Below are 23976 nucleotides of genomic sequence, written 5' to 3'. Positions count from 1 at the left end.
TGTGTGCTAGACGCAGGCCTGTGCTGTGGACTCACCGCTCATTTGAGCCTGGCTGGAACTGCCCAGCAAAGCCTCACATGGAAGAGGCTGATTAGCCTGTGGAGGAAGGTGAACGCCTTCCAGACGCTAACCGCTGGAGCCTCTGACCTGCCCTGGCCCAGGCCAGTCCAGCGGGGCTTACCTGATCCCCCATCACCTGGTGCTCTGGATAATGCCCCGAACAGTTAGACTGTATCAGGAACGCTCCTGATGCTCTACATTCTTCCCCAGTTCCCACCAAGCTGCTTCTCGCCCTGTACTGCCCCCGATTAGCCGGGCTGCTGTAACACGTCTCCCACTCCTGGCGCCTCTTACGAGCCAGCGAGCCAGCGTGCGGCCCGGCCACTGTGTCATCAAGCTGAAGGGCGGCCAGGGCGCTCCCCAAGGGGACACAGGTGATGGGACTTCCCTCGTTAGGAAAGCCGGGAGGAGCGTTCAGTGCCGGACAGGTTGGAGCGGGGTTAACACGCTGGCTTTGTCTGGTGTGGGGTCGGCAAGCTCTGACGGAACAAAACGCGACTAGACCTAAGCACAAACGTCTGTGTCCAAATAGGAAGTCTGGGCGTTTCCTGACTGGCGAAAGGCCCACTTAGCACGTATGATGATGGCTTTCCTAGTCGCCTGGCCTGTAGAGAAAACGCGGACGATTTCACGTCTCCAGACCCTGCAAACCACACCAGGCGATGTGAGCGCCAAGAAGAAGCCCATGCGTCGTGTGGCCTGTGAGACGGCACCGCGCCACTGCCGTCCGTCCCTCCTTGTCGAAGTGTCCGTAAATCATTTTCTGATAGGATGAAAGCCCCCGCCCCCAGCGGAGGTCAGCAGATGGCCGCGGACAGGAAGGGCACAGGAAGGGGCCGGGGGGCCGGGGCAGCAGGACCCTCACCGCCACTGGGAGCCTGTGAGCACCCAGCTGGTCCCTCGGTCTCTGGCTGCCCTCCCCTCTCGGGTGCACCCGGGGTTAAGGAGAAGCAAGGCCGGGCGGGGGCGGGGCCCGGGGAGGATGCTGGGCCGCCCCCTGGCCCCGTTGGCTCTCTGGCACGGGCACAGAGGATGAGCAGGGCCCACATGTCATTGTGGCTGCCTGTTTGGAGCCGTCATGTTGGCACCACCCCTTGGACTCTAAGCTTTGCGGAGGCCATCTCTCTCCCTCACGGTCACTCTCTAGAGCCCGGGGCCCAGGCTGCCGTGCCCTGGGTCCCAGGAAGTCGCCTCTCTGGCTGGACAACTCCTGGGGCCTGCCTGGCCCCTCGTCCCTCCACTCCGCCTGGCTGAGCGCCCTCAGGCAGGACCTGGACGCGTGACTGTTGGTTGGACGGAACAGGGTCACATCGCTGACCTGTCTGTGCACCCCCTGGGGGCTCAGCAGTGACCTGGGCTGGACTTCACTCCAGCATGAGAAATCCTCTGGTCTAGTCCCCGGACGCTGGGAGCTTCTTACTAGGTATGGTGGAGAGAGGGCAGGGCAGTGCTTGGTTCCTGCCGTCCAGGCCCCACTGAGCTGACCGGGGATCAGTGTGGACTTCAGAATGGCTGCAGAGGGTAGCAGCTGAGGGTACAGGAGAGGGGTGGGTGGGGGGGATCCACCTTGTCCTGGGCATCCTGGGAGTAAAACCTCAAATATTCACTGGGGAGGTGACTGATTTCAAGGGCTCCACACAGCATCTATGCACCCCAGTCTTTGGGTAGGAGGTTAGGTTGGTAGATGGGCGGTTCTTTATAACTGCAAAATGGACAGGCCGCTGAGTGGGGTGCACTGCTGACCCACCCGTGTCGGGCAGACTCCCTTCCCTTCCTGCTCGTCCTCCACGGGCTGCCTGCTCTGCTGTGGATAACGGGGTTCCTCTGGGGATTTTCAACAATGTGGGGAACCCCTCATGCTGCGATGCTGAGTGAAAAATAAGGTTTGAAACTATTTGTTATAAAATGCAATTTAACATAAAATGTAATAAGATGCACTGTGTATAACAGACATGATTACGACAGAGATGTGTAGGAAAAAATATGCTGTGGAGGGGTCAACAAAAGGGTCATTTTCCTTTTTCCCCACGTGGGTTTGCTTCATGATGCTTTTCCATATTCTCCAGGTAGTCTGCAGTACCACATTGATAACAAAAAGCAGTGACAAAACCCTTTAACAAGCAAGCTCATGCCCGTCCAGGTGGCTCTGCGCCCCCGCCGGCCTTCGCTCCCCCTCTGTGTTTCCCAGAGAGCACCATCTCCATCACTGGCCCCTGGCAGCCTCCTCTCCCGCTCTGTGCTCGCCTGGGGTGACCCCATCCACACGTCCCGTCTCAGAGGCCAAAGACAGCCGCCCCTCTCCACTCTTCTGCTAACTCAAGTTCTGTGTCTCCAGCCAAGGCTTTGTTTCTGACCCCAGATTGGAGCTTACAGTCACAACAGATCCTGGGTGGATCTTTCCAGGCAGAATGATTTATCTTCAAGTTAAAAAAAAAAATCTTTCTCTAAGTAAAATATAATAGACCTCCCCCCACTCCTCGCAAAAGAGAGAGAGAGAAGAATATGAAGGTGCTTTCTCCAGGCCTGCAGAGTTAAAAATAATCCTCAGAGGGAAGGGGTGGAGGGGAGGGTGGAGACCTGCGCTGTCGCCTTGGCAACACCCCGCCCCGCCCACCTGCTCACACTGCAGGGGTGAGCCTCCCAAGCCGTCCTGCCTAGAGCAGCCTCTCCTCTTGGATGCCCAAGTCAGACTCCCGCGTTGAGTAGAACGTAGGAAAAGTACTCTTCCACCAGCCCCTTCTCACCCGCACGGAGCCAGGTAGCACACCGCCAGTCGCCCTGAAGATGCCAGCCTCTGAGATGGTGGCTCGTGTTCACCGCTTCCATCCCGGGCCTCAACACATCACAGCTGGCGAGCCTTCATGGGGAAGGACCTGGCAGGATTAGCATTTGTTTGGGAAAGATGTTCTGGCAGTGTGAGCAGGTGGGTGGGGCAGGGTGCCGCCAAAGTGGCAACGCAGGTCTCCACCCTCCCCTCCACCCCTTCCCCCTGAGGATTATTTTTTTAACTCTGCAGGCCTGGAGAAAGCACCTTCATATTTCTCTCTCTCTCTCTTTTGCGAGGAGTGGGGGGAGGGCTATTATACTTTACTTAGAGCAAGATTTTTTAAAAACTTGAAGATAAATCATTCTACAAGCTGTAAAATCTTACTCCACTGATTTCTCCCTAACACTCAACTATTTTTTTCCCCTGCAAGGTAATAAGCAATTCAGAACTTATTAGCATATGAGGCTAATCCGCACGTTTCTCGGCGCGCGGATCTCCTTTCTTCAGTCTGCCACCGATTAGCTGGGAATTTCTGCTGGTCCTGCCTGAATAATACAGACAGACTGAAGCTTTTGCTTTTATTGGTTAGGAGGCCTGTAGACTAGGCTGTGTGTAAAGCCTTTACGAGCAGAATTTCTCAATGATTTTGACAGGGAGAAGCAGGGCCTGGGTTTATGGGGTGCTGGCCCAGGGCTGACCCCCTGGGTCACTGGCAGGTACATGCACCTGCCCGCCAGGTGCACAGGTCTACCTGGCGTCCACCTGAGCACCACCTGGCCGCTCAGATGGTAGAGAATCCTCCTGCAGTGCAGGACACCCTGGTTTGATCCCTGGATTGGGAAGATCCCCTTGAGAAGAAGGAGGCTACCCACTGCAGTAGTCTTGCCTGGAGAATCCCATGGACAGAGGAGGCTGGTGGGCTGCAGTCCATGGGGTCGCAAAGAGTCAGACACGGTGGGACAACTAACGCTTTCACTTTTTCACTTTTACCTGGCACGGGGCCTTCGCTCACAGACGGGTGGTGATTTCCAGGCCTGAAGGAGAACAGGGCTCCCTGCCTTACAAGAGTCCCCTTAAATACCCCTTAGAATGAGAGCATCGAGGAGGGGGCTTCTCCCGTCCACGAGGGTGTCTGGTTTTCCTGGGTTGAGTGGGGGGTGTGGGGAAAACGTTGAGACGAATGTGATTGAAACAGGAGCTGGAAGTAGGGGATGAGCCCATCTCCTGGCCCCCTGTCATTTCAATTAATTAACGAATCTGTGGAAATCGCTCTGCACCCACGTTGTCCTCTCCCGTGTCCCCAGAACCCAGCACACAGCATGCAGGGAAAGGGGCTCAAGCGCCGTGATAAATGAATACAGTCAAGCCCATGGCAGGAAGCAGCAGAGGAGTTTGGGCTACTTTGAGGTCCTTTGAGTGAACTTGTGATTTCACAGCTCTTGTTCAGAGCCGAGCAGCTGCCCAAGGCATCCTGTGCTCAGGGCACCAAACAGCCAGGGAGGGAATAAGTATCACCAGTTGACAAAAGCTGACTTTAGCAGAACCACTCCAAGGACAGGGCTGCCTGGGAAGGGGTGGCACTCCCCCCACAGGACCTGGGGAGGCACCCCCGGATCACGGCTAACGCCTGCTTCCCGGCAGTGTGGGGTCTGTGCAATGCTTTTTTCTTTTGCTGCGGGCAGCACAATCTGGGCACTGCCAGCCTCCAAACAGTGGAGAAAGGGTGGGTGACCCCTATTCACACAGGACCCTTCAAGGGGTCCGCACTGGTCTGCCTCAAGTCGCCAGCCCCAGTTCCTTAGGCTGGCTGTGGCCTCCAAGATCAAGACAGCTACCAGGGGTGTGCATGAATGAAAGGCTTACATTGAATAGTAACAGGCTCCTAATCTGCCGAGCTTTCTGATGGTAGGTGAGAAAAAACAAAATCTTGCCAGGCCTTTTGCATCAGAGAAAGAGATAAACTTGCTAATTGAAAAATGGTTCACATGGAGGAAAACGTGGAGATGCCAGCTATGTAAATTAGCATATGCCCTGATGGAAAAGGAACCATGCCAGGCCAGGAGGAAATTAAGCAGATTAGGAGAATGAGGAAACCACCCTGGAAGCAAATGGGAAGCGCTCTGCACGGTCAGCTTATCTCAGGAGGGAGGGCTGGGGACCCGCCTGAAGGTGAGGATTGCTGGTGTCTGGAGAGTCTCAGGTGTGTCCGCGGGTGTACCTGAGTAGGTGCATGCGCTCCTGCTCAGGTCAGGGTGGACCCTTCATGCCAGCTCTGAAAAGCACACCTCATAATACCTCCCTCTGCTTCAGGCGGCAGGAAGGCCCTTCACCAAATGCTCCTGAGAAGCACTGGGCTTGCGCTGTGGCTGCGCGCCCTAAGGAGTTCATTAGCACATGGAAGTCTCCATCCAGCTATCTGCGCGAGCTGCCCAGAGCTGGGCTGGGTCTCAGGGCCGGCATCCCAGGGAGAGACCGCGCGGGACTCGGTCTGCAGCAGGACGGAGGTCAGCAGGGGCGCGCGCCGCCTGGCGGCGACTGCGTGTGACCAGCGCTAAGCCAGGCTCCGCGCTGCAGGCCGAGCGAAGGTCCCCGCAGGAGGGGTGGTGGTCCTTGGCCCCAGGCAGAGCAGGGCTGCACTGCGGAGGCCGCGTGCGGTGGGGAAAGCAGACGCACAGTTCTGGACCCAGTACAGTCCAGGGCCCGCTCACAACGGGCAATCCCAGCGACCACCGGACGTCCTGTGCAAAGGCCCGGAGGCGACCTGCCCGGAGAGCGGCACCTGGGTGCTGAGGCGCGGGGTAGGGGCCGTTGGGCGGAGGGCCTGCGGAGGGCCTAGGAAAGTGTTTGGCCGATTCTCCAGAGAGGGAGTGTCATCCACCCGACCCCGGTGGCAATTGGTGCCCGCTCGGCGTCGGAGGCTGCAGCCAGCGTCCCCTCGGGGCCGTCCGCGGTTGACCCCGGTAAAGCCAGGCAGAGAGCGGTCCGCGTCAGCCCCCCCAGCCCCGCCCGGCGGCGGGACGTGCCAGGCTCCAGCGCCCCACCTTGGCCTCCGCTCGCCGCTGCTGGTGGATCCCGGCTCCGTGCCGGGCCGTGCGCGCCTTCCCCGCGTGCGGTCTGTCCGCGAGAGCCGGAGGCCTCGGGTGACCACATCTGAGCCCGGGGCGCGATCCGCGGGATCCTGGTCAGGCGCGCCCTCAGCGCCCCGCGCCCCCGCCCGCTCCCCGCCCCGTACCCCCCTCCCCGGCCGCCGGCCGCGGGGGTTCAGGGGCGCGCGCCGGCAGGAGCCCGGGATCCAGGGACGCCGCGGGCCCGGCCCGGGGCCTGGGGGCGGCGGCGGCGCGGGGCGGCCGCGCTCGGAGAGGAGGGCGGCGGGCAGGAGGAGGGGCTCCCCGCGCGGGGCAGGGGCGGAGCGAGCGGCCGCGTCGCGGAACCAAGTGAGTTGGCTCCGGAGCCCGCGCCGCCGCCGGCCCGCACCTCGGGCGCCCGCCGCCCCCGCCGCCGCCGCCCGCGCGGGGATGTAGGATGCTGGTGGACGCCAGGCTCCAGCGGCGGCGGCGGCGGCTGCAGCATCAGCCCCGCCGGCGGCAGCCTCTCCTCTGGCCGATGAATGCAGACCCGCCGCCGCCGCCGCCGCCCTGGGTTTGGATGGTGCCCGGCTCGGCCGGGCTGCTCCGGCTGGGCGCGGGGGTCGCGCTCCCGCCCGTGCTGCTCGCCTCGGCGCAGCCCCCGGCCGGCCCGCTGCTCCCGGGACTGCCCGCCTGGCAAGCCCCTGGCGAGCCCCTGCTGCCGCTGCTGCCGCTGCCCTCTGCGCCAGACCACGCCGCCGCCGCCGCCGCCGCGCACCGCTACCCCGTGCTCAACGGGCAGGTAACGCGTCCCCGGCCCCGGCCCCGGGCTCGGGGTGGCCGGCGTCCCCCTGGCCCTGGGCGCCGCCCTCGCCCCCACTCCCGCGGCCCCGGCCCCGTGGCGCGCACTCACCCCTCCCGCGGTGGTCCTCGGGCCCCCAGCCCACCAGGGCGCAGCCTGGCAGCCATGCGTGGACAACAAAGTTCACGCTCCGACGTCCCGTTCCGCCTCTGGCAGCTTTTGCAAGTCTTTCTTCCTGGTCTCTCGCTGGGCAGTTTGGAGACCCGCGCCCCAAAACCAGAGTCGGGACTGCCCGCCCCAACTTTGGCCCCGGCCGGGGTTGCTGTCCAGAGCGCGGTGCTGAAGTCGGCGCCTCGAAAGCCCAGCGCTGCCGCTGCGGACTGTGGCAGACTTAGCGGATAGAAGTTAATACTTTTACAAGCCTCTGCCAGGCTTGAAAAGCAAGCTGGGAATCAATAGCTATTTCTGATTCTGATCTAGTGTGTGTGTTTTTTTTCCATTTGAAAATAGACTCAGGACAATGCTTAAGAAAATTCAAACCAGTGGAAGCCTGCAGGAAAACCCTGGCTTTAATACTGAGAAACGCTACTGGGTGATTTCCACTCCCTCCCTAGGCTGCCCAGTCCACTGGATTAGCTGTTGTCGTACTGCACTTTAGAGGAGTTTGCCGTTGCAAACATGGAATTAAAAAGAGAAAGTGGCTGTACCTTTGGTTAATGCTGCAACGGAGTAGGACAAGCTGGTTTTGGGAAGATCCATTGTGTGCTGTCTAACTACGCAGGTGGATTTAGATCAGGGAAGAGCATGTATTTTATTCCAATGATTATCATCAATAGCATATTCAAATGAGTGGGTGACAGAATACACAGCATCATTAATTTAATTCCAATATATATTGTAGGATTTTCTGAAAGATGTGGTTAACTCTTCCTAGATTGGTCTTTGGATGTAATGGTACCTCACATATGTGGCAATGCATATGGTGTTTTGATGTGTTATGCAGTTCATGTTCATGATGTGTATATATATATATATATTTTTTAATAAGCATTGGTAGTTTTTCCTTTTCTTTTTTTTTTAAGCTATTTTGAAGGGGTTGTCATATCCAAGTACTACCACTAGAGGTATACAATGTCAAGGAACTACAATTTCTTTTTTTTTCTGTATAGAAAACTGCATTTTTTTTTCTTGTTTAAATTTAAAACACAAAACCTCTCCCAAACAACATTAACCTTTAAAATATTGTGTGTTGCGTATTTTCTGTTAAATAACATTATTTATCTTAGAAGAACATTTTCACATAACAGGACATTCAAAAATGCTTTTATGATTTTAAAATAAATGCATATTGAAGCATTCCATATCATTGAACAATGAACCTATTCTCCACTGATAAAGATTCAGTTAATTTAATTAGAGAGACTTTCTCCTAAACTGTCTACCACCTTTCAGGGTTTGCTGTCTTACTCTCTGCATTGGGATTTTTAGTTATGTGATAATCTCACTTACATTTTCTTTGCCTTGGAATCTATTTGCATTTGTGGACCTTGGAAAACTTTGAATCTTAACCTCTTATTTTGAAAATATTGCTAGTCCCTGTTTTTAAGGTGATGGGTATCATTAATATAAGATGTTGTATGGAAAAGAATATAATAAAATATAGCTCTCCACTTGCTTATGAAAAAATTCAAGAATTATAAAAGGAATACCCAGCATTTCACCTTTCCACTGTGGTTTGTCTTGTTCTCAGGGCAGAAATTCATTTCTTGCCATGTTCTCATGGTTTTGTGCTTTAGAAGTTCTTTCCTAATGTTAAAGAATGCGGTATTGTCAACGCCTTGTGATGATTGAGATATAGAAACTTTTATCAATGTTTAGAATCTTTGAATATTTGTAGGGTTTGGAGACTGGAAAGAGGCAATTTTTCTCATAGCCAAATACATGCATTTTAAAGTTCCCTTTTAAAGCAGCTACCCCAGCATCTTTCGGTACGAAGTAGAGTTGATTGCCCCAGGCTAATGAGCATGCCCTTCTCTTTCCTTGGGTTCCAGTGGCTGTTTGGTGGTCATTCCCCATCGATTGGACTGTCCCCCTCTTCCTCTGTGGAACTGGTGCCCATTTTCCCACATGTCTGCACATCCGCTCTTCCACTTCCTGTTGGGAAAAGCTGGCTAGACAAAAGGATCCCTAACTGTAAGGTAAAAATGCAGTTGGTTTGATTGGACAGCTGGGCTACTCGTTACTACGTTGTGGGTGTTCCCAGGACAGAAATCATGGTGTGTTTCTAGTTTCTTACTGCAGTAGGCCCACCATTAGGTCTAGAGAGAAACCTCTTCAGAATAAGACTGGCTTGTTCAAAAAGCACCAGGAGATGGTGATGGTGGGGGATTTTGTTTTAGCTAAAAATATTTGGATTCTACAGAAAAACAGAAAAGTTCTACTTCTGAATCAGAATCTACCTTTTGAATTTTTCAGTTTTTAAGTTTGTACCCATTGATCAGAATCTAGCCTTAAACATTATATAACTCAAAAATGCATTTAAAAAGCATTTTCCTTGCCACTATTGCTTTGAGTGTTCATCTTACTAATGGTTCATCTTGACTTTTGAATTCAAATATACTGGCCACACCTTGTTTGCTTGAAAACCAAGGGAAAGTAGTGTGTGGCTTGTTCCCCCACATGCTGCTTACCTCCGGGGGACAACTCACTCATCTGTTAACTGGCTGCTGGAGTGAACTAACCAAGTGAATAGCTGAAGACCAGGCCCAGAAAGTGATTGATACCAAAACCCCAAGCATCTAGAGTGCTTCTGAAGAGTCCCAACCATAGAATCTTCAGGATTCAGTATTAGACAGGATAAGTGGCCTTACCGTGTTATACTTGCTTTCTCTTTGGACAGATCTTTTTAAATAATTCCTTTGCTCTGGACTCAACGTGGATATATCCTGAGGAATCAAGATTATTTCATGGGCCCCCAAAGCCTCAGCTATTGACAAACCAAGTAGCCGTGTCTCTGTCCAGACCAGCTCCTGCCTCCAGGCCTCTGCCCACAGTGCTGATAGCGCCTCAGCCCCTACCAGGTTGGTGCCCAAATGGCAGTGATGATGTGCGGTTGGTTTTGTGTTTGTTTGCTTGGTTTAGCTACAGACTAGTTCTAGGTATGAAAACTGTCTTTGTCATTTTAATGACATAATTTTTCCATTAAAATATAATCCCTTTTCTGTGGTCAGGATTCCTTTTCATAAAGAAATTGAGTTTGGGTTTGATTATTCACTGTATTTTTGGAGAATGGAATCTGTTTTAAGGTGAAGAGATGGCTGAAACAATTTGCACAGAATCACATTTTTGGTGCTCTGTTTTAGAATGGGACCAAATCCTCTGCTGATAGCTCTTAGGAGGGGCCCTAATTGATCAGGCAACTCTTTTTAAAAGTGTTTCTTATGTAGGGAAAGGTTCACGGCTCTGTGGTCCACAGGATACAGACACATATAAGATTTGGGGAGGTGGGTGATACTGGCGACGGTCTATAAAAGTGTGCTGCTTGGGAGATGGATTCGGTTCTATCTTTGGAGTCTAGTGACCTGAGAGAACATTTGTCCTGGAACAGACCCCATGAAATAATCTCCGGTTGAAAGACGACATAATAACCCTGTATAGCAACAAGAGAATAAAGGCATCTTATGAATTTTTAAGTTGACTTTAAAAATCACCTTAACATATGATCATATTGCAAGAGCAAATGTTACCCATGCCACAATTATCTTGCAACACCTTCCATTACGGGTATTTTATGACTTCAGAATTTCATTATCTCCCTTGTAATTTCCTACCTACCAAGACTGTCTCAGTGTGTAGCTCTAAAATTTAGCAATAAGGACCTGTACCTGTGGGTAGCTCGTTGCTGGTTTGGGAGAAGTATTTGTTTTCCTCCCTCTTCTTCTGCCTTATAAGTCTAATTTGCTCTGGGCGCTATTTATCAATAAGCCAGAAAGAACACTCAACGCCAGTAAGTCCCCTACAGATGAGTCCGAGAGTGCATTCATAAGTCCAATTTGTTCTTAAGTCCAACAAATTTAGCCTAGGTACACTTCCCTGGTGGCCCAGAGGTTAAGGTGTCTGCCTGGAATGCAGGAGACCAGGGTTCGATCCCTGGGTCGGGACGATCCCCTGGAGAAGGAAATGGCAACCCACTCCAGTATTCTTGCCTGGAGAATCCCATGGAGGGAGGAGCCTGGTAGGCTACACTCCATGGGGTCGCAAAGAGTCGGACACGACTGAGCGGCTTCACTTTCACTTTCACCCCACTAACACGATGGGCTATATAGCACTGTGCTGTAATAGGTTTATGATATTTTCACACAAACCATACATTAAAAAAAAAAAAAACAAACAGAAAAAGTGGGGAAACCATCTTTAGCCTTGCAGGACAGTACCTTGAAAAGTACAGTCCTTCCTGTTGCCTCACCACTGCTTATATTTTGCTTCTGGACATCCGGGGCTTGAAAGAAAGACGCTGTGCCCCTGTCCGCTACCCAGCACGGTGCAGCAAAGTCCACAGAAGCGCGCCCACTTGCAGAGGATGCGCGCGTGTCAGCGCACGCCGCACACGGGCTGACTTACCTGATGACGCGTGAAGGCCCACGTCTGCATCTGTGGAGGTCGCCACTGAAGGGGCCTGTGTAGGGGCCTTACTGCATCTGTGTGTTCTCACCGGCTGAAGCTGTGATTCTTGACTGAGACGTGCCTCTGCCCTCGTCATCATCTATTGCTGCGTTACTAGGGTCTGAGCAAGCATCGTACGTGCGCACATTTACTTTACACTAAGGTGGTCACATTTCCTTTCTAATTGAATCATGGCAAGAGAGGGTCCGAGAGCGTGTAATATGCAAATATTCCAGGGCTTTGGCTGTCTCTTTGGGGCAGGGGAGTAAGATATTCTACCTTCCTAGTGCATTGTCACGGCTGTCACCCAAGTAATCAGCACACGGAGCTTAAAAAAGAGTGAAATTAGTTCATTGTTAGAACAAAACCCTTGAGTGACCTTTCCTCTTGTCAGCTCACTCTTGAATATCATACTGACATTTGCATTATACCTGAATTTTCTTAATGCTAAATATCTACTTAGCTGAAGAAGCTTCTGGCGAATTATCACAGCTTTTCTATCATGGGGTGTTTTTACTTGCCATTTTGTGGCACATAGCTCATACTTGAAGCGTATCTCTGTAAATTTTACCTTCTGACATTCTGTGCTGCATGCCCAGTCATGCAGTCATGTCCGACTCTCTGTCTCCCCGTGGACTTAGGGTGACATGGACTCACGTCACCCCGTGGAGCCCAGCAGGCTCCTCTGTCCATGGAATTCCCCGGCAATGATACTGCAGTGAGTTGCCGTTTCCTCCTCCAGGGGATCTTCCTGACCCAGGGATCAAGCCTGCGTCTCCTGCATCGGCAGGCGGATTCTTTACCACTGGTGCTACCTGGAAGCCGTTGACTTTTCTGACTAGGCTATATTAAAGGACGAAATAAGATAGTCACTTCTTACTAACATGGTAGATTGTAGAGTAACTCCACCTCATCTTCCGTTTGTCAGGCCTCTTCCTTGGATTCTCGGACTGTTTTATGGAATTATGAACCATAAGACTGCAATATGGCTTACATATCTTTTGGGGAAGAATGTATCTGTCATCAGAGCTATTTTACTAAGTCAAATGCTTTTGTTGTGAGATGGGAAGTTTCTGAAATGATATATGGAAGTTTTGATTTTTTGATACATTTCAAAATTCTTAGAAATTAGTAATCTGGAAAGTATGTGTTAAATGACCCTTAGTCCAAATAATGCATTTCTGTCCATGGGATTCTCCAGGCAAGAATATGAGAGTGGGTTGCCATGCCCTCCTCCAGGGGATCCTCCTGACCCAGGGATCAACCTTAGGTCCTTTGTACTGCAGGCAGATTCTTTACCATTTGAGTTACCCAGGAAGCCGGAAAGAATACATTTAGGGGACTGTTTATATGTTGCTGACTGCTCGACTGAGAACTTAGAAAGGGGAACAAGTAACATTGGAAGGTAGTTAAACCTTCCAATTTTACTATAATTTGTGAGAAAATAGCAGATAGCCTCATTAAAACATTTTACATGTAAATTTTCAGGTATGTTGTTGAAAGTTACTGTTTTAAATTTTGTACTTGATATAAATTGATAAATTTACTATTTTGTTTTACATTAGAGAAATTTATATGTTTATAAATATCAGTTCAGTTCAGTCATGTCCAACTCTTTACGACCCCAAGGACTGCAGCACGCCAGGCTTCCCTGTCCATCATCAACTCCCAGAGCTTGCTCAAACTCATGTCCATCAAGTAGGTGATGCCATCCAACCATCTCATCTTCTGTCATCCCCTTCTCCTCCTGCCTTTAATCTTTCCCAGCATCAGGGTCTTTTCCAATGAGTCAGTTCTTCACATCAGGTGGCCAAAGTATTAGAGTTTCAGCTTCAGCATCAGTCCTTCCAATGAATATTCAGGACTGATTTCCTTTAGGAGAGACTGGTTGGATTTCCTTGCAGCCCAAGAGATGCTCAAGAGTCTTCTCCAACACCACAGTTCAAAAGCATCAATTCTTCAGTGTTCAGCTTTCTTTATAGTCCAACTCTGACATCCATACATGCCTACTGGAAAAACCATAGCTTTGACTAGACAGACCTTTGTTGGCAAAGTAACGTCTCTGCTTTTTAATAGGCTGTCTAAGCTGGTCATAACTTTTCTTCCAAGGAACAAGTGTCTTTTAATGTCATGGCTGCAGTCACCATCTGCAGTGATTTTGGAGCCGCATAAAAGTCTCTCACTGTTTACACTGTGTACCATCTATTTGCCATGAAGTGATGGGACAGGATGCCATGATCCTAGTTTTCTGAATGTTGGGTTTTAACCCAACTTTTTCACTCTCCTCTTTCACTTTCATCAAGAGGCTCTTTAGTTTGTCTTCACTTTCTGCCATAAGGGTGGTGTCATCTGCATAGCTGAGGTTATTGATATTTCTCCAGACAATCCTGATTCTAGCTTGTGTTTCTTCCATCACAGTATTTCACATGATGTACTCTGCAGATGAGCAGGGGGACAATATACAGCCTTGACATGCTGCTTTCCCAATTTGGAACCAGTCTGTTGTTCCATGTCTGGTTCTAACTGTTGCTTCTTGACCTGCATACAGATTTCTCAGGGGGCAGGTATATCATATTATATATAGTATATTAATATGTAATCAACATATGAATATATTATATAAGTGATATCTTAAGTTGTCTGTCTTATAAATTATGTTCAGAGTAAATCGCCTTAGGATCATAGATATATTTTATTAATGCACTTTAAATTCTTCAAAGAAGTGCTATTAGAACTCCAGGAGAACCAGGAGAGAGTCAGACCTGCCTTGCTTTAAATGGGGCTAGCAGGCCCAACACCTTTTCGTTTCTTGGATGGAGAGTGCCTTTGTGTAATGATCAGTCTTGACCATGGTAGAATGTACCATGAGCTCAAATGCTGTGATACTCAGAAGTGGCTTTTTCTGAATGAGCATGTGGTTTGTTGAAGTGAGTTAGAGGTTGGGGTGGGTAGGGGTGTCGTGACCTCTGAGAATCCTGTTGATAGCACATTCTGCTGGTCTGTGGTTGGTTAAGCAGTAACTGTACCACAACAGGGTCTTATGTAATATTGGCACAACTTGAACGAATTGGGGTAAATCCTCTAAAATTGACTACGTGTTTTGAAGGAGTTCATTTTTATGTATATACTAGACTGATGTGTTGAGAATAAAGGTGGTGGTTTGCTGTTAGACACAGACCTGAAGAGAGCCTGTTGGCCCCTGAGAAGCATAGAGTGGAGGTCAGTCGTGTTCCCGTCGCGCTCATCAGAGGCGCCTCCTCTCCTGCTGGCGATGCAGGCATGGATGCTGCAAGATGCCCTCCTGGCTCACGCTCTCCCAGGGCGCGTGCAGTGGTAGATGACCACCCAGCGCTGCAGTCCTGGGGACTCTCTGCAGACATGCATGGAGGGTCTCAGGAGGTGATCAGGGAAGGTCTCTGCGGGAGGGGCGGGGTGGCGATGTGCCTGAAACCCACGGAGATCAGAGAACTTGACCGGGGCAGGAGAGCCAGCCCAGGAATGGAGCAGGCAGTCACGAAACCCCTAGACAATGTTTCATCGGGTGACAAGCCTCGGGAGGGGAGCGGCGGCGTGGGGGCAGCGGCGGCCCAGCTCGGGGCCTCTTCTTGCAAGAGGATCCTAGTATCGGGCGGGACCTGCTGAGTCCTGGGCCCTCCCCAGGGTGTCGGGATTTTCCATCCTTTCTTGGCTCTGGAGCCACGGTTTCTCAGGCAAGTGTGAACCCATCCTCAGGAAGCAGAGCAGATGAAGAGAAGACAGCAGTCCTCACTGAAACATGAGTGCCAGCACATGCAGTGCTCCAGCCGTACCGGAAACTAGTCTCCAGCGAATGACTTGGCGGCTTTCTAGGGGAGAATCCCTCATCACGGTGTGAATGGATTGCACTGGGAGGTACTCTGGGCCTCAGAGGTCGATGCAGGAGGGGTGAGGTTGCCCGGGGCTGGCACAGGCACGCCCTTCTCTTTGAAGGTCTCTGTGCTTGGGAGGCGGCCTCATCCCTTTGTCTCTGCTGCCAGCATCTCCCTTCTCCCAGCAGCACCGGGGCCCTCTTCATCCCAGAGAGAAATGGACTTGCATCACTTCTGAGGATGGGGGCTCATCACAGCTGGAGATGGGAGCAGGACCAGCATGGAAATCCTTTCCAAAGAATCTCTGCTCTTCACGTCTAAAAATAAGGACTTCAGAGTCTTTCGAGCCATTCAGAAATACACCAACTCAGACTCAGCGTGTCAAGCTGGAAAATGATAAACTCAGCTTCTGAGCAGGAAAGACGCATGACATTATGTTTTGCCGGAAACTGGAGATTTGTCTAAAAGTTGTCTATATCGCATTGCCCTTCGGCATGAGATCAAAGAGCCTGATTCTACCAATATCTTGCTGGGGAAGAAAAATACTGTGACTTTCAAAGAAGACTGGAGTGAGGGAGAGAAGATGGGGGATGTGGTGGAGCCCCGGAAACTACTCTGCTTCATGAAAGATGCCTTTACTCAAAACATACAGAAGGAAGACAGATCTGGGAAAAGGCTTGTGCACAGGACCTCGTAAGCATTTTGTGTAAATCAGTGCTTGGTTTAGCACTTTTCTTAATAAGAAGAAAAGAACAGTAGAGCGAAGCAATAAAGAAAAATCAACAGGGAGCTGGCGGGGGCATGAAGTCGCATGGAAAGATGGTTTGGATCAGGTGACAGAAGATGATATGAAAGGATCCTTCAGCCCGCTTAGCTCTGACAGTAACCAGAGGTGGGATCACGACGAGGTGATGTGTGAGACAGAAGGCAAACGGCGCATCAGTATTGATTTGAACTCCTTTAAAAGCAAGTCCGATGCAGCAGATGTGCTGGTGTGGCCAAACCGGGAACCTGGCTCACTGTGCCTCGCTGCAGCTCGTGAGTGGAGAGCCACTCCCTACAGGACACAGCTTCAGACCAGGGTGCAGCGTGAGATGTGATCCCCTGGTGGGGAAAACCTTAGAGAGTTAGGAGGGGAAAAAGTTTGTGATCAAAGAAGTAAACGCCTAACAAGAAGTCACCATACGTGTCAGCAAGGAAGATACATCCTGGAACCGCTGACGGAGCGCCTTCTTCTCTTCCAACGTTCCCGCCTCGAGCTCTACTTCGTCTCACGCTAATGTTGCCGTCATTCCACATTTCTATGTTCTCTTGCTCATCAGTGTTTTCCTTATCTTTTTAATCTGTTTTTTATTGGAGGAAAGGTGCTGTAGAATATCGTGCTGTTTTCTGCCGCACAGCAATTCGAATCAGTTGCAATTGTTTTAAGTTTAGCTTGTTGCTTAAAGGTACAGCTTCTGCTTTTGCTTTTTAAAGGTGGATACTTATACTTCAGCTGCTGCTAAGTCGCTTCAGTCGTGCCTGACACTGTGCGACCCCATGGACTGCAGCCCACCAGGCTCCTCCGTCCATGGGATTTTCCCGGCAAGAGTACTGGAGTGGGTGCCATCGCCTTCTCCGCTATCATGCTTCAGCATATTGTATTTGACGTCTTATTTTTGTGTTTTTTCTGTCATGTTTCTATTCCTGTTTCTCATGGTATCTTGTTATTCTTTTACTCTAGTCTGTTTTTATTCTTTTGCTGTGCCTTGTAGGTTTTGTTTGATTTTATTTGTGTTTTATGTGGTGATTTGGAATCTGTTCCTACTGATTCTATTTTGTCAAGTGATTAACAGTAAGATTTAGGGGGACAAAAAAAACAGGTTAACTCTGTTTCCTCTAATTTTCAAATCATGACAACACTATCCCTTTATAATTTTTTATAGAGTATGAAAAATTTGGGAAAACTTTATATCATAAAAATTTATTTTTTTCTCTTAAGTTTCCTCTGACAAATTAACCTAAAGCAGCAGCTAAAAATGGGGTGATGACAGGTTCCAAAATATCTGCAATTGTCAACATTTTTTTCAATCATTTAGAATATACGTAAATATTTGTTAATTTGGTTAAGAAGTGAGTGAAAACTTCTGAGAAGTTTTTTCTCCCCAAACTAAAGCTGAGAAAAATAACGGTAATCTGGATACATAACCTCAAATTATGCTGGTAAAATTGGGAAGAGGAGAAGTGAGACATGTGAGGATACAAAGTATTTCAAAAGCCCTCAAATAGAATAAAAGAAGCTGAAACACTAGGGAACTCTCTGCACTGGAAGCCAGATAACAAGGTTATCCAAGACTGACACAGGGCAAGGACTCCTGCCCTATAGCCAACCTTACAAATATAAGTAAAAGCAACAGCCGTCTGCCACTGGTGCAGGGTGGGCATGGAGAGTGACCTTCCTCTGTGCTGCAGGAATATGGGGATCGTGAAAGTTGAGGAGGCACGAATATTAAGACTTAGACACCCCAGAACTTACTCTAAGAAAAAGACGTTGTTAAAGGGCCTGTGGGGCATGGCAGGCAATTGTGGCAAAAACATTCAAACCAGGTCAACACCCAGTGACACCTTAGCAGAGGGAAAGGTGCACCCATTCCAGGGGTCAATCCTGTTGCTTCATCCTCTGCTGTCTCCTCATGACATCTGCGTGCTCACTTGGTCATGTCCAGTTCTTCACGACCCCATGGACTGTGGCCCCCCAGGCTTCTCTGTCCACGGGATTCTCCAGGCAAGAGTACTGGAGTGGGCTCCCATGTCCTCCTCCAGGGGATCTTTCCAATCCAGGGATCAAACCCATGTCTCTCCTGTATTGCTGGCAGGTTCTTCACCACTAGTGCCACCTGTGAAAATATGTGACGTCTGGCTTTGAACAAAACCTCACAAGACACACAAAGCAGGAAATGAAAACAATGGTCAACAGACAAGATAAACAGTAGAACCAGATCCTAAGATGACATAGTTTGAAACTATCAGTCAGGGACTTTGAAATAACTATGATTCATATATTTATGAGTCTAACAGAAAAGGATGGCAACATGGATGAAAAATAGATAATTTCATCATAGTAATGGAAAATATTAAAAAAGCAAAATGAAAATACTTGACAAAATAAAACCTGGTGTCATAAATGAAGAATTATTTTGGTGGACTCATGAGCAGAGAGTAGCAAGGAGAGATGAGAAGCCTTCTTAAGTAGACAATGCAAGGAAATAGAAAAAAAAATAGAATGGGAAGCACTAGAGATCTCTTCAGGAAAATTGGAGGTACTAAGGGAACGTTTCCGGAGAAGGCAATGGCACCCCACTCCAGTGCTGTTTCCTGGAGAATCCCATGGATGGAGGAGCCTGGTGGGCTGCAGTCCATGGGGTTGCTAAGAGTCAGACACGACTGAGCGACTTCACTTTCACTTTTCACTTTCTTGCATTGGAGAAGGAAATGGCAACCCACTCCAGTGTTCTTACCTGGAGAATCCCAGGGACGGGGGAGCCTGGTGGGCTGCCGTCTATGGGGTCACACAGTGTCGGACACGACTGAAGCGACTTAGCAGCAGCAAGAGAACATTTCATGCAAAGATGGGCACAATAAAGGACAGAAATGGTATGGACCTAACAGAAGCTGAAGAGATTAAGAAGATCAGGCAAAAATACACAGAAGAACTGTACAGGAAGTCTTAATGACCTGGGTAAGCCTCGTGCCCACTTTGTGTCTTAACATTTGTGCCCCTTCAACTTTCAGTGATGGTCACTCACCTAGTGCCAGACATCCTGAAGTGTGAAGTCAAGTGGGCCTTAGGAGGCATTGCTACAATTCTAGCTCAGCTATTTCAAATCCTAAAAGTTGATGCTGTTAAAGTGCTGCACTCAATATGCCAACAAACTTGGAAAACTCAGCAGTGGCCACAGGCCTGGAAAAGGTCAGTTTTCATTCCAATCCCAAAGAAAGGCAATGCCAAAGGATGTTCAAATTACCGCACAATTGCACTCATTTCACATGCTAGCAAAATTATACTCACAATCCTGCAAGCTAGACTTTAACAGTATGTGAAGCGAGAACTTCCATATGTTCAAGCTGGATTTGGAAGAGGCAGAGAAACCAGAGATCAAATTGCCAACATCCATTGGATCATAGAAAAAGCAAGGGAATTTCAGAAAAAAATATCTGCTTCTGCTTCATTGACTATGCTATAGCCTTTGACTGTATGGATCACAGGAAACAATGGAAAATTCCTAAAGAGATGGGAATACCAGACTACATTACCTGTCTCCTGAGAAACCTGTATGCAGGTCAAGAAGCAACAGTCGGAACTGGACATGGAACAATGGACTAGTTCAAAATTGGGAAAGGAGTACGTCAAGGTTGCAAACTGTCACCCTGCTTATTTAACTTAAATGCAGAGTACATCATGCGAAATGCCAAGCTGGACTGGATGAAGCACAAGCTGGAATCAAGATTACTGGGAGAAATAGCAACACCCTCAGATATGCAGATGACACCACCCTTATGGCAGAAAGCAGAGAGGAACTAAAGAGCCTCTTGATAAAGGTGAAAGAAGAGACTGAAACGTTGGTTTAAAACTCAACATTCGAAAAACTAAGATCATGGTGTCTGGTCCCACCACTTCATGGCAAATACATGGGGAAAGCGTGGAAACAGTGACAGATCATTTTCTTGGGTTCCAAAATCACCGAAGATGGTGACTGCAGCCACAATATTAGAGGTCACTTGCTCCTTGGAAGAAAAGCTAAGACAAGCCTAGACAGCATATTAAAAAGCAGAGGCATTACTTTACCAACAAAGGTCCATCTGGTCAAAGCCATGGTTTCTCCAGTGGTCACGTATGGACGTGAGAGCTGGACCGTAAAGAAGGGTGAGCACCAAGAAATTGATGTTTTTAAAGTGTGGTGCTGGAGAAGACTCTCGAGAGTCTCTTTGACAACAAGAAGATCAAACCAGTCAATCCTAAAAGAAATCAGTCCTGAATACTCATTGGAAGGACAGATGCTGAAATTGAAACTCCAATACTTTGGCCACCTGATGCAAAGAATTGACTCATTGGAAAAGACCCTGATGCTGGGAAAGATTGAAGGCAAGAGGAGAAGGGGACAACAGAGGAAGAGATGGTTGGATGGCATCACCGACTCAGTGGGCATGAATGTGAGGAAGCTGCAGGAAATGGTGAAGGACAGGGAAGCCTGGCGTGATGCAGTTCATGGGTTTGCAGATATTCGGGCATGACTTAGGGCTGGACAACCGCAAAATTCCAGGACTTGGTTTCACAAGTGAATTCTACCAGACATTCAGAGAAGAGTTAACACCTGTCTTTCTGAAACTATCCCAGAAATCTGCACAGGAAGGAGCATTTCCAAACTCATTCTATGGGGCCATTATCACCCTGACACTGAACCAAACAAAGATATCACACACACACAGATTACAGGCCAGCATCACTGCTGAACATAGATGCAAAAATCCTCAACAAAATACTAGCAAACCAGCTCCAAACATACAGTAGAAGGATCATACACCACGATCTATTCGTTGGAAGGACTGAGGCTGGAGAAGCTCCAGTCCTTTGGCCCCCTGATGTGAAGAGCTGACTCATTGGAAACGACCCTGATGCTGGGAAAGATTGAAGGCAGAAGGGGACAACAGAGAATGAGATGGTTGGATGGCATCACCAACTTGATGGACATGAGTTTGAGCAAGCTCCAGGAGTTGGTGATTCAGGGGGCCTGGTGTGCTGCAGTCCATGGGGTCACAGAGAGTCGGACACGACTGAGTGACTGAGTTAAGAAGAGGAGAAGACCGTACTCCACAAGCTGTGAGATGCTGATGAAAGAGGCTGAAGACGCCACAGGCAGGTGGAGCGGTGTGCCGTGCTCTTGGCTGGAAGAACCAACGTTGTGCACGTGACCATCCCACCCATGGGAACCTACAGGCTCAGTGCAGTCTCTGTCAAATCACCAGTGGCATTCTTCATAGAACTAAAACAAGAAATTTTAAAATTTGTACAGAAATGCCAAAGACTCCACAGAGCCAAAACAACCTTGAGAAAGAAGAGCAGGGCCTCCTCAGGCAGGTTTATTCTGAGGCATTTTATTCTTTTTGTTGCGACGGTTAAGCAGGATTGTTTCCTTGATTGCTCTTTCTGATTAAGTATTTAAACGTACGTTTGGACGCTCTAAAATCCTTAGTTTAAAACATAGGCAGAACACTCTTGGACACAAATCACAGCAACATCTTTTCTGATACACTTCCTAGAGTAATGAAAATAAAAACACATCTAAATAAATGGAATCTAATTAAACTGAAGAACTTTTGCACAGCAAAGGAAACCATAAATCAAGCAAAAAGACAGCCCTCAGAATGGGAGTAAATATTTGCAAACAAAACAACCGGCATGGGATTAGTCTCTAAAATATACAAATAGGTCATGCATTTCAATATAAAAAATAACCGCATCAAAACTCGGCAGAAGATGTAAATAAACATTTTTCTAAAGAAGACCTACAGATCGCCAAAAAGCACATGAAAAGATGCTCGACACCACTAATTATTAGGGAAATGCAAATCAGAATTATGGTTACCAGGGGGTAAGGGGGAGAGAGATAAATCTGGAGATTGGGATTTTTATAAAATAAATAATTAGTGAGGACCTATTGTATAGTATAGGGGGCCTCCCAGGTGGCGGTAGTGATAAAGAACACACTTGCCAGTGTAGGAGACATGAGACAGGGGTTCGATCCCTGGGTCGGAAGATCCCCTAGAGGAGGCCATGGCGACCCACTCCAGTATTCTTGCCTGGACAATCCCATGGACAGAGGAGCCTGGTAGGCTATAATCCACAGGGTCACAAAAAGTCAGACACGACTGAAGCAACTTAACACACACGCATGCATGTGCGCATAGAACAGGGAGCTCTACTCAGCACTTTATAACAACCTACTGGGGAAAGAATCTGAAAGACAGAGTGGATATTGTTGCTGTTTAGTGGCTAAACAGTGTCCGACTCTTTTGTGACCCCGTTGACTATACAGACCATAGAATTCTCCAGGCCAGAATTCTGGAATGAGTTGTATTTTCCTTCTCTGTGGGATCTTCCCAGCCCAGGGACTGAGCCCATGTCTCCTGCTTAGCAGGCAGATTCTCTACCACTGAGCAACCTGGGAAGCCCAGAATAGGTCCATATACGTCTATAACTGACGCCCTTTACTGCAGGTGCATGCCGAGTCACTTCAGTCGTGGCCGACTGTCTGTGACCCTGTGGAGTGCAGCCCGCCAGTCTCCTCTATTCATGGGATTCTCCAGGCAAGATTACTGGAGTGAGTTGCCATGCCCTCCTCCAGGGAATCTTCCCGACTGCACCAGAAACCCAACATTGTAAATCAGCTGTACTCCAAGAAAGTTTTTTTTTTTTTTAATTAATATAATTTCACTCAGTGATTCTCCTATGGCAAGTTAAATAAAGAACAAATATGTAGTCAATTTATAACAACAGAAGGAAAAAAAAAACCCCACAACTGCCCATGACTAAATAACTGGTTAAGTCAGTTACCATTTATCAATAAAAGTGAGCACTCTTCAACCATTAGTAGAAGTGATTTGGAAGATTAATCAGACAAAAGAAAAAGTTTTTGTTTTGCTTTAATTTTTAGAAGCAGATTGCAACCCCTATGAGCCAGATGATGCCAGTTTTGAGAGCGGTGCACACGCGTACTCATTCATACACAAACATGAAACGTATCATTTACACATGTGATGAAAGATGGAAGGAAACATCAGAAAATGTAATGGTTATTTCTGGATGTTGGGATGAGGGGCCACTTTTATTTCCAGCGATGTAGTTTCTTTCATTTCCCATTTGCAACGAGCATGTATTACTTATGTAATACAGAATGCCATAAAATGCATGAAAATGCACCTTTCTTCTTTGTGCTGTTGAAAACAAGAAGATTACATGCTTCTTGAGCTTCCCATTGGCTGCATCGCTCTGATGGACTCACAATGGAGTCACATCCATCTGTTCCACAAAGAAATAGCCCGATACCAACGCAAAGCTTGATTGGTTTTTAACCGCTCATCATATCTGGGGACTCTGATGCTGGGAAAGCATGAAAGCAAAAGGAGAAGGGGGCGACAGAGGATGAGATGGTTGGATGGCGTCACCGACCCAATTGACATGAGTGCAAGCAAACTCCGGGAGATGGTGGAGGACAGGGAAGCCGGGTGGGCTACAGTCCACGGGGTCACAAAGAGTTGGACATGCCTGAGAGACGAACAGCAACAACAGCGTGTCTGGGGAAGGAGGGGTTCTCCGTCTTGAGCCACAGGGTCAGACGTCCGGAAGAACCTCAGGAACAGCTCTTTTGTTTCCTCCTTGGAGCTGCCCCGGGGAGCCTCAGGGTCCAGCGCAGGCGAGCACTGACTTTCCCTGGCCACTGTGTCCACACAGAGCAGCTGTCCTGGACCGTCTGCTCTGCCTGCACCTAAGACTGTGCGTCCGGATGCCGGTGATGGGCGGACGTGGAGGAATAAACGGAAATGGACTGGCCGGGCCTCCTCAAGAATCAGCTTGACTTACTAGGAAGTCAAACTATGATGTCGCTGCTGTCCCTCTGCCTCAGCGCTCAAACTGGGGGGCACCCCGAGCCCAGCGATTTCTGGAGGAAAAGAGATAAACAGATCATCTTTCAGGTTCCCAATTTTACTTAGAAAGTTGGGGGAGACACACTGCTT

At 49.0% G+C, this 23976-nt stretch overlaps 1 protein-coding gene across 1 annotated transcript in view; it reads left to right on the top strand.

Annotated features, from left to right (window-relative positions):
- The first annotated feature begins 6349 nt into the window (after positions 1 to 6349).
- Positions 6350 to 23976, top strand: part of TCERG1L (transcription elongation regulator 1 like) — a 199961-nt gene continuing 182334 nt past the window's right edge. The window contains exons 1-3 of the mRNA XM_052661172.1: positions 6350 to 6694; positions 8746 to 8892; positions 9594 to 9774. Of these exons, the coding sequence (XP_052517132.1) occupies positions 6350 to 6694; positions 8746 to 8892; positions 9594 to 9774 (673 nt within the window). The remainder of the gene's footprint in view (positions 6695 to 8745; positions 8893 to 9593; positions 9775 to 23976) is intronic.

The sequence above is a fragment of the Budorcas taxicolor genome, chromosome 23, assembly GCF_023091745.1.
Source record: "Budorcas taxicolor isolate Tak-1 chromosome 23, Takin1.1, whole genome shotgun sequence".
Lineage (NCBI taxonomy): Eukaryota > Metazoa > Chordata > Mammalia > Artiodactyla > Bovidae > Budorcas > Budorcas taxicolor.
Note: the sequence above shows the minus strand (reverse complement) of the source record. Positions and strands in the feature narration are given on the sequence as shown.